Source organism: Paramormyrops kingsleyae, chromosome 12, assembly GCF_048594095.1.
Source record: "Paramormyrops kingsleyae isolate MSU_618 chromosome 12, PKINGS_0.4, whole genome shotgun sequence".
Taxonomy (NCBI): Eukaryota; Metazoa; Chordata; class Actinopteri; order Osteoglossiformes; family Mormyridae; genus Paramormyrops; species Paramormyrops kingsleyae.
In genome coordinates this window covers 8113573-8130399 of record NC_132808.1, presented here as the reverse complement: position 1 = coordinate 8130399, position 16827 = coordinate 8113573, and the positions used below count along the sequence as shown (strand labels likewise).

The 16827-nt window shown below is 42.6% G+C and overlaps 1 protein-coding gene across 1 annotated transcript; it reads right to left on the bottom strand.

Moving 5' to 3' along the window:
- Positions 1-7192: 7192 nt before the first annotated feature.
- On the bottom strand, positions 7193-12574 carry syt4 (synaptotagmin IV). The gene is made up of 4 exons (XM_023838142.2): positions 12232-12574; positions 9565-10409; positions 8116-8236; positions 7193-7747 (listed from the first exon to the last, which is right to left on the bottom strand). Exons 1-4 carry the CDS (start codon positions 12263-12265, stop codon positions 7437-7439), a joined length of 1311 nt encoding a protein of 436 aa, XP_023693910.1. The 5' UTR covers positions 12266-12574; the 3' UTR covers positions 7193-7436.
- Positions 12575-16827: the final 4253 nt, after the last annotated feature.

Here is a 16827-nt window from a genome sequence, read left to right as displayed (position 1 = left end):
AGGGGAGGTCTACCTTATGGAGTGGCTTCTGACTGCATAATTCTTTTAGCTTGAACTGGCAGTTGCTGGTCTTGAAGGATAAGTATTATGGCATGAAACATGAGTCAGGAATTTTCCTAAAGTACCTTCAGTTTAAAATGATGATGAATGCGTTCTTTATCAGAGCTGATTGGTTCAGTCATGTGACAGCTGATTCTTCCCTCACAAACCTGACAGCAGCGGTGGTGACCAGTGCAGCCAGGTTACTGGATTGGTGTAGCTGACCGGTGTATTTTGTGAACATGACGATGGTTTGTGTTTCACCAGTTTCACTTTTCAGCTTAATCATTGCACAAACATGTGCAAAGAGAGAAACTGAAGCAAACTGCTCATCTTAAAATCAAACCAAGTAGGAAAAATAGAAAACAGCTGCAGAATTTTGGATGATGATCAGCATTGAACATTCTTTTTTTAAGCTGTTGTGTTATCTGGTTTCACAAACTTTGACCATAAGCCAGTTGTGGTTTTGAGGATGGAGGGCATGGTGGTGCAGTGATTAATACCCCACACCTCTGGGGTGATGGTGGTGCAGGAGGTAGTGCTATTGTTCAGCAACTGGAGGGTTGCAGGTTTAAGACCTGGTTCCTCCTGACCCCATCAATGTGTCCTTGAGCACGACACTGAACCCCGAATTGCTCCCGGTGAGCAGATTGGCGCCTTGCATGGCAGCCTCTGCCACCGGTGTATGAATGTGTGGTATGGATGGGTGATTGTGAGGCATGAGTACTCTCATGCCTCACATTGAGTACTCTGAGTACTCATATATTTACGAGTACTTTGAGTACTCGTATATAAATGCAATCCATTTTCAAGTCTCAGCCTGGGTCACATGTGTGGGGTTCGTCGTGGGGTTTCCTCTGGGTACTCCAGTTTCCCCTCCACAGTCCAAAGATATGCTGAGGCTAATTGGAGTAACTGAATTGCCCATAGCTGTTAATGGTGTGTGAGTAGGCTGTGCGATGGGCTGGCCCCTAATCCTGGGTTGTTCCCCACCTTGTGCCTGTAGCTTCCGGGATAGGTTCTGGACCCCCCGCAACCCAGAAAGGGTAAGTGGTTTGGAAAATGAATGAATGGATGGTTTTGGGGACATATTATTGGTATGAGGGTCTTTTCTCTAAGATCTATGTTCTGATTAGTAGACTTTATTTTTGTTCAAGTTTTTTGTGATATGTATGTTTGGAATGTAATAGTAAAAATAATACATTTTAAAAAATATAAAGCGACATAACAAATACAAATAAATGCTTTACTGGCTGAATTCATCTAATTGAATTTAACTTAATTAATTAATGGCTACCTGTTGCAGATTTAGGACAGTTAAGCAAGTAAAAATTAGAAATTTTAAGTACTAATATTATAGTTTAGATTCAAGGAGACATTTAAAGCGAATAAAGTTACGTTAAGTTCTAACAATTTTGTACCTTTCTATTAAAAAGTAATTGTGCCTCAGTACAAGGGCGTATTTCTCGGCTGAACATTGGGTGGGGTGGTTGAGGTCTGGTTTTGATTATTGATTATTGGGGGGGATTACACCCCCCCCCCCCATACTTTACACTCATGCCTCAGTATTTGTTGAGAAATGTGTTGATTTTAACCTCTTATAATTCATATGGTATCAGCTGCAATGTGGCCTAAGATTTCAATTCAAGTTTCATCTGAGGTAAATATGTATTCCACAGAGTCTGTGAAGGTCAGATCAAGGCTGGGAAACCCCACACTGCAAAGGAACACTGAAATACGAAGACCCACATGTGTGCTAGTACCCAGCGCTAAGGTTATGCACCAGTCAAACTGCAAGCCGCCACAGGTTTAGAAACAAACATAAACGTATTGCTTATTGATTGCTTATTCTAGGTCATGCATGACACACTCACTCCTCTCTTCTTCCCAGGGCCAACAGGAGGTTGGCATGACCATCATGATTGACACCCGGGTGCCAGCGTTTGCTGGAGCTGTGAGCTACGGACAACTTGAGGACACCTTCAGCCAATTAACTGTCCTTCCCTTCACAGACTAAAACCAAATTAAATAGCTCATTAGGGGCGTCCTGTCACACGCCTCAACATATTTGCAAGTATTTAAACCCCACTGCAACTCAGATGTAGGTTGATTGCAAAGTTCAAATTTAGCATAGCGGCTTGGATTCATCTACGAAATGCCAAGCAGGACTTGGGAAGTAGTATTCATCTGTGCAGACTTCGTGTGAACTTCACAGAGCAAGAGTTCGCCAGTGTTTTTTGTGAGAGTTATTTCCGGCATCTGCATTCAGCATCGCCCAGCTGGGGCTCTGACAGCTCGCCAGTGACACGGCATTCATCACTTGACAGAGTTTCCCCCACTGGGCAGAGTGTCGGTCTAACCGCCTGCCTCTCCCTCACTCTCACCACGTCTCCCTTCTCCTCTCTCCCCTTTTTCATTTATTCTTTTCCTCATTCTCTGCCTGTCTCTCCATTCTGTCTCCTGCCTCCATCTGATCTCCACCCTCTCCTACACAGTGTACCTCTTACTGTACAGTCCTCCACCTCTTCTTTTCTCAGACACTCTTTTTTTATCCCACAACAAGCATTTTGATTCAAATAAACCCTATTCTCAATAATGATTCATTTCTCTCTCTCCATTTATGACGACTGCTTCATCATTCTCTTGTCTCCGCCTCCCGCAGCCCCCTCCCTTTCCTCTGCCATATGACTTCCTCAGAGTTTCTGCTGTGACATCATAGGAGGAGTGGCCTATCATGCCGCAGTTTTACAGTTTATTGGTCCCTCTATAGTCTGTCATTGGTCTTGGAAGGGCACAGCCGACTAGGACATGAAATACAGCTGTGCTTAAATTACTTTTGCTGCACAACCAGCTCTAGTAATTAGGACATAGATCTTAGAGAAAAGGCCACATATCAATAGTATCCACAAAATTTTGGCTGTTCTTCGCTATAATAACAAAATTCATAGTGTAATCTGCAGCAAAGCATAGTATGAAGACTGCACAGCCCCCTATATTCACTGTTTTGTACAGATATTTAAAAAAACATATTGGATTGTCAGGTGTTCAGCTCCTTGTAACACATTGTCAGGTTTTAAATTATAGAAATGCTATTTGGCATGCCACAACAGAACAGCAAGAAGTGATAAAAGGCACTTTTTTTACACATTTAAAGTTCTTTTGTGCATCTTTTAAATGAGGCATAGAGTGAAAAATTAATGTTGTTCTCAATCATGAAAATACTTCAGGTAAAAATTTGACTAACATAGCATTTTATCATTTGAAATATTTACAAAACTCCAGGTGAAATGGATCATGCGGGCAAAGCCAAACAGTTATTTACAATTACTTAACGTGCTCTCAGTGTTACAATTACTTAACGTGCTCTCTACTTATAGTATAGTATATACTTATAGTATATACTTAAAGCTCCCAGGGAAATAAACAGTCCTGTCTTTTTCCAGCGTAGATGTTGAGCAGGATGAGGCGCATTCTGAGTAAAAGGAGACAGACAAACAGCTGCGCATCTGGGAGATACATGCCGCTTAATGCCCCCCTCCCGCCCCCCCGCTCTGTTTAGGGCTAATGGAAATTTAGTTGTGGCTCTGGCGTCTGCCTCCTGCGCCCATGCACTAAAGCTGTCAGCAGACCCTCTCCTCAGTGCGTCACTGGTGGTGCATTTATTTCCGTCATTTTATGTCCTGTTGCCAAATTATAAGATGAGTTTAGAGTGGGGGGGGGGGGGGGGCGGTGGGGGGCTGCTCTGGCTGAGACTGCTGATTAATCAAATCAAAAGCCCCGCATGGTACATGGTGCCTCTCTAAAGCTAAGTGGCTCATTAGTGTGGTGCAGGTTTCACTACAGCAGCCTGCCTGCATTGTTTATGCATTCTAGATGGTGCTGTTAATTGTGCTTTGCGGCTTGAACTGATTGCTTATGCAGAAATTATAGCAGTTGGTCCCACCCTTGGTGTGAATCATCCCGACCGTCAAGCATTAGAGAAGACAGACGCATCGCCAACTGCAGCACATTGCATACTCGCTCTGGCCTAGAGGGCCTCCCTGCCTGAACACGATCCAAGGTGGATTCTATGGATAAGCGCGTTGAGTATTGCGAGCCACGGCGCCTCTGTCTTCCACCTCCGCCGTCTGTGAGCTAACGACCCGACATGAAGAGCCTCAGCGAAGCCCTTGTGACGCACAGTTGGAATGACCTCTGACCTCTCAAACGCGTCTCCCTCTGGAGCCCGGCACCTGACACCTGCCCCTGACTCCTCCCCTTCTTATCTCTCCTGGTTTCACTTGACCCGTTTGCGCAGTGTTTCTCAAACCTAGTCTACGTTTTTGCTCCCTGTGAACTGTTTGGTAAGGAGCTGGGAGGGAGCAAAAAAATGTATTTAAGTCACAAGGGTCCTTGTTGCTAAACTGCTAATGAACAGGAGCATGACGTTACTGCTGGGCACAGATTGGCTGCATGCAAATTACTTCGGCTTTTGTAGGTTTAGACACAACTGGAGCTCACAGCAGAAGCGAGGTTTCTGGCTACATTGTACCGAACAGCAAGGAATTTGACAAAAAGACTGGGGATTAACACCTCATTTGTGCTTCAGTCCTCCCAATGACATGCTATCCTTCATTCTGGGCCTCCACATTAAATGGAATACCTAGATCTACTCTGCTCTATTATTTTTCGCCATTTGAGGTAGAGCGTAAGCCTTCAGCAAACACCCTGCACCTAAGCAGCATCTCTCCCTTTGTCTGTCCATGATGCTTACATTCATATGCGACTTTGCAGCTTAGATGGTTCTCTGGCTCCCAAAATACTCTAATGGACTAAGTTATGCTGCAAGCTTTTTAATAATAATGCACTTGCATTCCCCAGGTGTGGTTTGGCAGCCAGTGCACTCAGAGAAGAAATGAGTCCTGACAAGGATATGATATACACAGCACTCCCCTTGTAGTATATCTACGCTTTAACATGTACCGTTGTGTATTACCAGTAATGTGGGGGTGTAGGTTAATATTTCACACTCTGGTGATAAAACCATCTAAAGGCCCTTTCCCACCCACCGCGGGAACTTTTTCCTGGGGTTCCCAGTACAAAAACTCAGCTTAATTGTAGCTCCAAGGAGGTGGTTCTTGGTCCTTTTTTAACTTCCTACTCTGGGGTAGGTACTTTCCGTTTGGCCTCGAACTGCTGGGGCGGAGCTTATTGCAATACACATGCTGACTGGTTGATCACAGATACCAGCTCCAGCTTAGAAGATACGCAGGAATGAAGGGAAAGGAGAAAAACATAGTGGAGGAAAAATGTAGTGGATGGAATTATTTGTGTATTTTAATTACAATTAAATACGTTTCTGCATATTTATGAATTTGTTTTGTGTGGATCTTCATATTTCTGCATTGGAAAGTCTGATCTCCACAATTCACCATAAAAAGTCTTCTTCTCTTTTGTGCTCTGGCTTTCCTTTTGTTTTTGATAGTGATGCACCTATACAGAAATTTTGACTAATACTGATAACCGATATATTTAGTTTATTATATATTTTATCATTTTAAAATATTTTATATATTTTGTCTCTCGCCAGTTCTTGCAGTGAAACTTGCTGGCACTGATAAAGTTACACTTTATTTACAATTTGTGGAATATGAAAGATCGACCTGCCAGCCAGATTTAATGATGAATTATAAACATGTCACTGGCCATATAAATAAAATCCTGTGTCCTGTTTTGGACCAATATGGGATGTGATTTGTCCCGTACCTCCTCACCCCCCCTCTCCCCCCCAATAACTAACAAAATGACTTGTTCATCCTCCATTGTTTTGGGGTGCCCATGTAGTCTCATTGTGAATAAAGTTACATATGAGGTTTTGTGCTTATTTAGCATGAAGGTCACAGTTACTGTTGCGCAGTGAAAAATGACACACCAAAATGGGCAGGAACTACAAAAGTTCCTGGTTGAGAGAACTCCAAACCAGGTTCCTGATCATCATTGGGAAAGCACCTTATGTAGAGCAAGACAAACTCCTCAAAATGAACTCAGACTCGGGGAACTGTCCGGATGTTTTACAGACTTCTCCAAAAGATCACAGTGATGTGAAACGACGTATGATGAGTTAGCAGTATGCAGATTAAATGCCCTGACAGCAGGGAATCCAAGAGTCTGATCATTAAAGGTCTTTCTTTCAGTTGTCTTACTAATAGAAAAATAAACACTGTTTATACCTGAATGTTTTTTACCCTCAGTCACTTCAGGAAAATAGAATGGCATGTATTGTTTATATGACGTACTGATTTCCCGGCTCAACAAAATAATAATAATAATAATACTTTCAGATATAATCAAGCATTCATCCCTCCATCTTTTTTCTAGCTGCTTATTCAGAGGTCATGGAGGGACCTGGAGCCCCTCCCAGGCAGCACGGCGCATAAGGCGGGGGGGGGGGGTGGGCACCCCTACATGGAGTATTAGATCATATCTCTGAGTACATACACACATACTCTCACATAGACAATCACACACTACAGGCAATTCAGAGACACCAGTTAACCCAACTTCATGTCTTTCCACTGCAGGAGGAACCCAGAGCAGTGGGGAAAACATGCACACACTTACAAACATAGTAATTAAAAAAATAAAATACACACAATACTACTCCATTTTTTTCTCAGACCTTGACATGTTTATATTAAGGTACATGTAACTAGACTGTCCTTGTGCTCACAGTAGAGGACAGAGACTGTGTCTGTCTCTCACACCCCTCTGGACAGGATACACATACACCTCCCACCTCCCACCCTGCAGTGACTTTGCCGCCACCTGTCATACTATAATACAACTCGCCTGGTTACAGGTTTTGCCTAATTTAGGCTGCTCTCAATCTAATGCGATGAGATATGAAATACCACTTTTACTTACAAAACATACTCAAGAGAAACAAGAACAATTGTAGAAGTACAAAAAGAAAAAAATAAACCAAGTATTCATTAAGTAAAACATTCTGTCTTTAAAAAATAAAAAGAATCCACATTTTTTTTACAATGTCATATTAACAGTGTTCGATCTTTTTTGTTTACTGTAGAGAGCATTTCACAATTGAATAATAGTAACAACAGTAATAAGACAGGAATAGAAGAATAGCAGTGATAGAGACAGTAATGATACTCTGTTGCACTCAACAAGACTGAGACTGTTTAATATGGAAAGTAGCATTACTGGGAATTCAGTGGTTTTCTTTGGAATTTTTAATAGTTGGGATTCTTGGCCTCTCTCCCCCTTTGTGGAGGCCAAGCCCATTAACTTGATCAACTACTGACTGGTGACATCGTTTGGAATGAATCCCTCCCCATTAACTCCCCACCCACCCCCATTTGCAGTGACAGTTCCTTTGGCGACTGTTGCCAGGGGTGGAGCTAGTCTTCGACCAGCGCGTGCCACTTGGCGATCTGTCTGCGGGGGTGGTCGCAGATCTCACGCCAGTGTTCGCCTGGGGTCCCCGGAGAGGCGGTGCCCAGCAGGAGCCGTCCAATGACAGGGTTCTGGCCATTCCTCTCCGAGTCCTGCAGCAGGAGTTCCACGCTGGTGTCCTGCAGGCCCTTGTCTGATGGAACGTCGAACACGAACAGCTCATTGAAGACAGGGTTTGGGGAGGACTTCTTTACATGGGACTTCTTCTTGCACACCCTCTTTTTGCCATGATACAGGTTGACCTTCACGTAAGGGTCTAAGTCAGAGAAAAGAGAAACGGGATGGTTAATGACTTCTCCTTTAGAAATGGCAAAGCAAACCAGGACTTCAGCTGGAGCTCATGAAGATCCATTCTGAGCAAAGATCCATACTGGGGCAGTTCTATGAGATATCAGTTTTGTAATGTACCTTGGAAAATTTGATCTGTCAGCATCCTCTGATATGCCCACATTACAATGAATATAGATCTTCTTTTCTCCAGCAGGAATTAACAAAAACTTATTAGCATATTTTGTCAATTTTTTCTAGAATATACTGAAATCATTTTAACATACAGGATTCTGTTGGATTATAAAACATGAAGCGTTTCTGCAAAGCATATGCATGATCACCTCTGAGACCCACCTGAGGGCATGTTGGTCTCAGCTTTGGGCAAGTGGCGGGCTTTCAGAACCACCACCGTGAGAGTGCTGGTGGTGGACTGATAGCAGAGAGACACCAAGAGTTCCGCTCTTCCCGCGTTTCTCTTCAATGACAGATTGTGGAGTAACAAAAGAACGAAGAGGGGAAGAATCAATGCAACGTTTTTCAATAAAAATTTAAAGGACACTATAAAAATGCCATAAACTACTTCAACAGTTATAAAGTAACCAGTTGTATTACACATTTCACTATACAGGTGAACCTTGGATTAAGCAGTATGTTGACAAACTCCATAACGCATGCCAGTATTAAGTAGGAAGATCATATCAGAATAAGCTCATAGATTTCATGTACTGGCTTCCTATTAAAAACCATATTCTCTTCACAGTACAATTAAGTCTTGTCCATTTCCTCTCGCATGTAATACAATGACACTGCAAATTACTGTGGGCCACATAATATAAACTCTAACAGGAAATGTATCCATTAAAAAAAAAAATCAAAGAAAAAAATCAATGCATGTCATGGTGCCTGTCTCAAAATCAATGCTATGAGACCAAGGGCCCCAGCGCATTTTACAGAGAGGAGAGGAAATACTTCTCCTGTCTAAAATTGCAGGTGGGTAAGAAATTAATATTGTGACCCTTTTCATGCACTGAAATTCCATCACATTGCCGAATCCCTCATACTCCCCTCCCACTAGCACACTGTAAATAAACTATTAAGCTCTATGTCTGTCATGCAGATGCCAGCCAAAGCAGGGACAGTAATGCGAAAAATTAATAAAAAATGCTAAAACAAAAATGATATCCTCCTGAGACCCAAGGAAAAAAGTGTCCTTCAGTTTTAAGTTTATTGTGATTTTCTATGTCTTTGGAGGAAATAAGACATCTTTTTTCAAATTTATTTTTATTTTTAATTTCACAGCATGTCCTCTTGTCATGGTATAAATATGGAATGGAATAAATATGTTTCCTCACATCAGTGAAAAGATATTTACAAAAACAAGATGTCCACTGCAATGGACATAAATGAATGGGTGGGGTCTCAGGAGGTTACAAAGTGTAGCGCTACTCAGAGGCGGACATTTCAGGTCCAGAAAGTAAAAATCCAAACCAGGATTTTGTTTCAACCAACCAGTTGAGCATAAAGAGCCACAGTCACAGAGTACTCAACTGGTTGGTTGAAACAAAATCCTGGTTTGGATTTTTACTTTTTGGACCTGAAATGTCCACCTCTGGCGCTACTACTGTCACTTCCGAATGCACTTTACTCATGTTACTGCTGCTATAAATGTACTACTTGTCTTTAATTTCATGCTATAATGTAGTTCTTGCAGGTTTCAAGGACTATAGTTACTTATGCTGATGTTATCGCTCCATTATCAATCTATAAAGGGACTGGATGGTAAAACGTCTCGGGAGTGCTTACCCTAGTGTTACGCTTGATGATCTCCCGGTTCATAAGGATGCGCCCCTCAGAAAGGTCAATGCCAGCTAATGGTACCAGCGTCTCACCGATGACCTCATCGCGAGAAAAGCGGTCGAAGCTGAGCACCATGAAATGAAGGGAGAGTTCTGGGATGTGGCCATACGGGATGCCGTAAAAGCTGAAAGTCTCATCGAAGGCCGGGTCCAGCGTCTTCCTCAGGACTCGGGTCTTCACTTTGTGCTTCTTCTCTGGCAGGAGGGTCAGCTTGATGTACGGGTCTGAGGTCAGGGACTGCTCATCCATGGCAGAGAGCCCATGAGCCTCTTTGATGTGCACGATGAAGGCCTTCTTCTCAAAGTTGTACTCAAGGGAGAAGAAAAGGGTACCAAGGCCGCCCTCCTTGTCTTGGCCCTTGTCAGCTGGAGTCATGGCATGACTAGAGAGACCACTTTTGGGGGAACTCATGTCCTTTCCTCCATGATTTAAACCTGGGTGGGGCGATGATAGGTCCAGATCTGGAGAACTCCGAACCTTGGTATTGGGAGACTTAGTGAAATTTCCATTGAGATCTCGCTTCTCCAGGTCCAGGTGGAGCGAGGCCCTGCCTGTGGCAAGACCAGATCCTTGTTTAGTGCTCGTGTCTGTCTTCTCAGTTGCCCCAAACTTCTTTTTGCCGCTAAGGCTTTCTGGATAAATGTCTACACCCTTAAGCATATGCACAAATTTGTAAGGGGGTGTTTTGTTGGCCTTGGTTGACTTGCGCTGGCAGCAGATCCATGAAAAAAGGGAGACACTGAAGACCAGGCCTAAGATGCTGACAACGCCAACTGTGACTGGTACCTCAGCTGTGGGATGAAGCACATTACACATCAATCACAGTTCACAAGTATTCACAATATACTGCCTCATCTGCTACTTTGTTTTGTGAATTTTCACAACTACACAAAAAATGCAAAGCCGTTTAAAATGTAAAATGTACCCATAAAATGTTTTTCTAAGCATTTACATAGAATATAAGCATAAAAACATAAGCATTTTGTTTTACTTTTATCAGAATATACATGGATAAAATTTTTGTTGGGTTTAGGTAATGCAGAGGTTTCTATTCACAGATTATACACATTTCTGTGCATAAACCTTTGAATATCAAACTGATTCAAGGGATCTTAATTTCATTGTCTAAGTCTTTCTATGATCTTGGTTATATAAAAGTCTTTGCTTCCCCCTGTAGCACCTCATGAGTCCTGGAGATAGCTTTCATCTGAACCGGGTGGCCAATCTTTTTTCAGTGCAACTCCCTAACTAGATTACTAATTAGAGGACTGATTGGCTGAAGAGTTCTCACACCTGGGTTTGAACAGCTGACCTACAGGTTATCCTAAAATCCTGCATACACACCGGCCCTTTGCGGATAAGATTGGCCACCCCTGGTCTAAACTATGCCTAAGAGGTCAAGCATAATGTATGAATTTTAAAGCATGGGGGCTCTGCTGGCCTTTCAAAACCTAATTGTGTTTGCAAAATCTTCCTTTGAATTTAAAAACCACTTTACACATGCTCTCTCAAAAGCCGTTCAGCTGTTAAACCGTTTAGGCTCTCTAGTAGACCGGAAAATTATTGCTGTCCTTTCTTCTTAAGCTAATTGTGTATAATTAACATATGATCTTCCACCCATCTATCTTCCATCATGAGCAGAGTCATGGCAGCCTCTAATATTTTGCTACAAATATAAAACAGATATATTCCTAATAACTATAATAACAGAGCTATGTTTTAAAACCATTTAACAAAAGAGGTTTTAATTTTAAGACAACGCTCATTAATTTGATCACAATTCGATATTTGAATTATTGCTTAAATTGCAAATCAAATATTTATTTACAACTATATGCACAATCGGTTGCAGAGCAATGGCCCGCTAATTACGTCATATAATCCGAAAAATCAAAGAAAGGGCAATTTTACATCGCTTTAGTTCTTATTGTACAGCCTCGCCTGTTTGCTCATCCTTCGCTTTATTGCCGGGTATTTGTGGTGATTTATTCACGGTTTTAAAATCCTGGAAATTTCCAGTGGGCGTCCGCCGCCTTACTCCCAAGCTCACCCCCCCGGAGCACACAGCAATGTGGCGGAGCCCGAGCCGGGGGTGAGTCAGAACTGCGCCCCGCCATCGCTGCCAACGACGCCGTTCGCATTGCTGCTCCGCGGGCCGGCACGGGCTGTACCCAAGAGGGAGCCAGGATGGACTCCTGCCATATTAATCACGCCGGTGATCGACTGATAAAACACAAAACAGCTGACCAGGGTGCATATACGCCTTTAAATCTGGCTATATATTCATAATCGATGACGCTGCACGTACGTAGTGGGTAGAGAGTTCACATATGTAGCAAATACTACGCTCAGAAAATCATAAATTATGTAATTGAGATCATTGGCTTATTACTACTGATAATATAATTCCTGTACATGTAACTACACCATTACATTGAATGCAACGCACAGTGCCTGGTTAAAAAAAAGAGTAGCAATAGTGTCACAACAGGAATTGATCCTGCTACAAAGCATCAGAAAAACATCCACATGATAGCAACACACAGCCCAGCCTTAGAAATGATTCTGAAATAAAGAGCCTTTTAATTATATTTATTTTTGAAGACAGCTCACCAAAGTGCGCTTCCTCCGGCGACGCAGGAGCCATGATCCGCCGCGCTCTGTCCGAGGTGCTGAAACGATGCTCCGCTAGTTCAGCTTTTAACTTTCCCTGCTCCTCGATCTCACGGAAATTACACGCTGCTGCTATTTATGGCCGTGGATCCCCTGCTTTAATTATCTGAATTATTCGAATATTTCTCAGACTTCATTAACGATGTACTGATTTTCAGGCAGACCTTCGGCACGTCGGACGCGGATGCTTGCTGCGGTGTGACTGTATGGCTGCACGTCTTCCCCTGCGAGGTGAGTTCATCGGCACTGACGCAGGTCTGACGAAGTCCTCTGTCTGAAATCACCACCTATCCTCTGAGGAACAGCACAACAGGCTCATTAATTTTTTGTGCAGTTGCTTACCAACAGTAAATACACAGAGGCAGTACCAAAAATATCTATACGTGTGGTTGACGTTGTCCTTCTTTTGTCTCTCTTTATCTTTGGCTTATGCGTTTGCTTGTGTTGATGTATTCGTCCTTGATAAAAAGGCTGAAATGTATTTGTTTCACTGCACGGACTTCTATTTTGACCATAGGTATAATGCCCAAAGTAAAAGACATTTATGAGGATTTTAATGCTTAATGTGTTTGTCTAGCAGACAAATAATAATAAAATAAAGGAAATATCAATGAGGCAAAAGATTCTAATGCAAGGAGTCTGCAGATCATTCTGGACACATAGATCAATACACTTGAGATTAAAAGTACTGACATGTATAAATGATTATATCATATAAAATTGCTCATTATCTAAGTTGTCTAGGAAGATGGCGCCTTATTAACAAAATCTTTAAATGACTAAATTTCCATATCGCCCTACTTTGGATAAGCATTTGAGATTATGGGTAAATGGACTATTGCTTTTGTTAAACTCCACTTTTGAAAAAGGTTATATCACTTATCATCCCTGAGATTTTCCATGTACAAAACTTATTTTGTAAGCAGGTTATGTCATACAAAAAAGATGAAATCATAATTCTTGTATTACAGGATTAAAGTAATATACACTGATAAGCCATAACCACTTGCCTAATATTATGTAGTTTATGCTGCCAAAACAGCTCTGACCCATTGAGGCATGAACCCCACATGAGCTGTGAAGGTGTCCTGTTGTACTGTATGTGGCCCCCAGATGTTAGCAGCAGATCCTTTAAAGTCCCCTACGTTACCAGGTGGGCCTTTTCCAGATCGGACTTGTTTGTCCAGCACATCCCACAGATGCTTGATGGGATCGAGATCCGGGGAATTTGGAGACCAACTTAACACCTTGAACACTGCCTCTGCCGGCTTGCCTTCTTCCCATAGTGCACCACCCACCTCTTCTCCTGCTAAACGACGCACATACACCCGACCGTCCACGTGATGTAACAGAAAATGTGACTCATCAGACCAGGGGACCTTCTTCCATGGCTCTGTGGTACAGTTCTGATGTTCCCATTTTGGTCACTTTTGGCGGTGGACAGGGGTCAGCATGGGCACTCTGACCGGTCTGCGGCTGCGTGGTCCCACACAGCAAGCTGTGATGCACTGTGTGTTCTGACACCTTTCTATCATAGCCAGCCTTAACTTTGTCAGCAATTTGTGCTACAGAAGCTCTCCTGTTGGATCGGACCAGAAATGATAGCCTTCGCTCCCTTTGTGCATCAGTGATTCTCAGGTACCCATGACCCTGTCGCCGGTTCATTGGTTCAACATCCTTGGACCACTTTTGGTAGGTGCTGACCACTGCATACCGGGAACATCCCACCAGACCTGCTGTTTTGGAGATGCTGTCACCCAGATTTCTAGCCATTGTCATTTGTGCCTTGTCAAAGTGGCTCAGATCGTTACACTTGCCCATTTTTCCTGCTTCCAACACATCAACTTCAAGAATGAACTGTTCACACGTCTAATATACACTCACCTAAAGCATTATTAGGAACACCTGTTCAATTTCTCATTAATGCAATTATCTAATCAACCAATCACATGGCAGTTGCTTCAATGCATTTAGGGGTGTGGTCCTGGTCAAGACAATCTCCTGAACTCCAAACTGAATGTCAGAATGGGAAAGAAAGGTGATTTAAGCTATTTTGAGCGTGGCATGGTTGTTGGTGCCAGACGGGCCGGTCTGAGTATTTCACAATCTGCTCAGTTACTGGGATTTTCACGCACAACCATTTCTAGGGTTTACAAAGAATGGTGTGCAAAGGGAAAAACATTCAGTATGCGGCAGTCCTGTGGGCGAAAATGTCTTGTTGATGCTAGAGGTCAGAGGAGAATGAGCCGACTGATTCAAGCTGATAGAAGAGCAACTTTGACTGAAATAACCACTCGTTACAACCGAGGTATGCAGCAAAGCATTTGTGAAGCCACAACACGCACAACCTTGAGGCGGATGGGCTACAACAGCAGAAGACCCCACCGGGTACCACTCATCTCCACTACAAATAGGAAAAAGAGGCTATAATTTGCACAAGCTCACCAAAATTGGACAGTTGAAGACTGGAAAAATGTTGCCTGGTCTGATGAGTCTCGATTTCTGTTGAGACATTCAAATGGTAGAGTCAGAATTTGGCGTAAACAGAATGAGAACATGGATCCATCATGCCTTGTTACCACTGTGCAGGCTGGTGGTGGTGGTGTAATGGTGTGGGGGATGTTTTCTTGGCACACTTTAGGCCCCTTAGTGCCAATTGGGCATCGTTTAAATGCCACGGCCTACCTGAGCATTGTTTCTGACCATGTCCATCCCTTTATGGCCACCATGTACCCATCCTCTGATGGCTACTTCCAGCAGGATAATGCACCATGTCACAAAGCTCGAATCATTTCAAATTGGTTTCTTGAACATGACAATGAGTTCACTGTACTAAAATGGCCCCCACAGTCACCAGATCTCAACCCAATAGAGCATCTTTGGGATGTGGTGGAACGGGAGCTTCGTGCCCTGGATGTGCATCCCACAAATCTCCATCAACTGCAAGATGCTATCCTATCAATATGGGCCAACATTTCTAAAGAATGCTTTCAGCACCTTGTTGAATCAATGCCACGTAGAATTAAGGCAGTTCTGAAGGTGAAAGGGGGTCAAACACCGTATTAGTATGGTGTTCCTAATAATCCTTTAGTTGAGTGTATAATGGCGCCTTTGACAGGTACCATTGTAACAAGATAATCAATTTTATTCACTTCACCTGTCAGTGGTTTTAATGTTATGGCTGAACAATGTATAATAGTATTTATGCAGGGACTCAGATCTGTTTCCAAGACAACAGTTTCTGGCATTTAGCACACAAAACAAGTGCTCATTATAAATGAATCACTTGTTGCTCCAATCAAATATAAACTCAGTTGCCAGTTTATTATGCGCATCTGATTTTTAACTGGTTCTCTAAAAGGTGAATCCTATAGCTACAACTGAATATATACAGCATACAGACTGGGTTGGTATAGGTTCACTGACTGTTTAACTAAGCATTAACAGGGTTCCCCAATACTGGTGCTTTAAGGCCAGGGTCCAACACAGTTAGCAGATTTCCTTGTTCAAACACGCCAATCAAACCCAGTAATTAGCTGATTAAGATGTTTGAGCAGGAAAATCTGTAAACTATGATGGATTCTGGCCCTCTGCACCCGAAATTGGGAAACTCTGCATTAGACCATGTAAGACCAAAGCAATGTGGTTGAATGTGGTGCTGTGTGGAGATTTCAGCATCTCAGAAACAGCCACCCTCCTGTGATTCACACACACTATAGTATATATACCAGGGGTCACCAACATAGTGCCTGCGGGCACCAGGATGCCCCCAAGGACCACATGAGTCGCCCGCGGACCTGTTCTAAAAATAGCACAACTCACCAGTGAGCAGCGTCTGAAATTTTATTTTATCCTGTTGCTATTCTACTTTAATCACATTTGCATTTATATAGATTTGAAAGTGATCATATCTAAAAAAAAAAAAGCATTTAAAACATGTTTATTATACATGAAGTTTAGATAAGTTTAGGAGGCCGTTTCAAACTGGTAGCCCTTCGTATGACTCAGTACCCGTGAAGTAGCTCTCAGTTTCAAAAAGGTTGGTGACCCCTGATCTAGGCTTTACAATGAATGATGTGATGAACAAAAACATCCACTCAATGGCCCTCCTGTGAACAAACAAAACATGTTTTAATGAGAGGTTAGAAGAGAATAACTAGATTTGTCAAAACTAGCGAGGGGTAACTAATAAAGTGACCTCGAAGTGTAAATGCTGTTACCATTTGTCCTTATCAGAGTCTGGGCTCTTATGTTAAAAGACATCTAGCCATGAATCCAGATAATTTAGCGGATAAGACTCAGATCGAAAGCTCTAAGAAATGTTTGGACAGTTACCCCAGTAGCGATACTAACTGTGCATTTCTGCAATAAATGTCCATTGCATAAACACATTAAAGTGGCTCTCATTCCAGGAATCACTTATCCAATTAAGTGGCCTGTATCCCAGAAAGCATCCTCTCTCTTGTCCATTCCTTCAATACAATTAAGACAATCTGGAGAAAGACAAAGAAATACAGAAAGGACATACAGAACACA

Coding starts and splice junctions, on each gene's coding strand:
- syt4 (XM_023838142.2), bottom strand. CDS start 12,265: ATGGCTCCTGCGTCGCCGGAGGAAGCGCACTTTG. Junction 8,237..9,564: donor TCATCAAGCGTAACACTAGG/GTAAGCACTCCC, acceptor CTGTCATTGAAG/AGAAACGCGGGAAGAGCGGA. Junction 7,748..8,115: donor TGAGACCAACATGCCCTCAG/GTGGGTCTCAGA, acceptor TCTCTGACTTAG/ACCCTTACGTGAAGGTCAAC.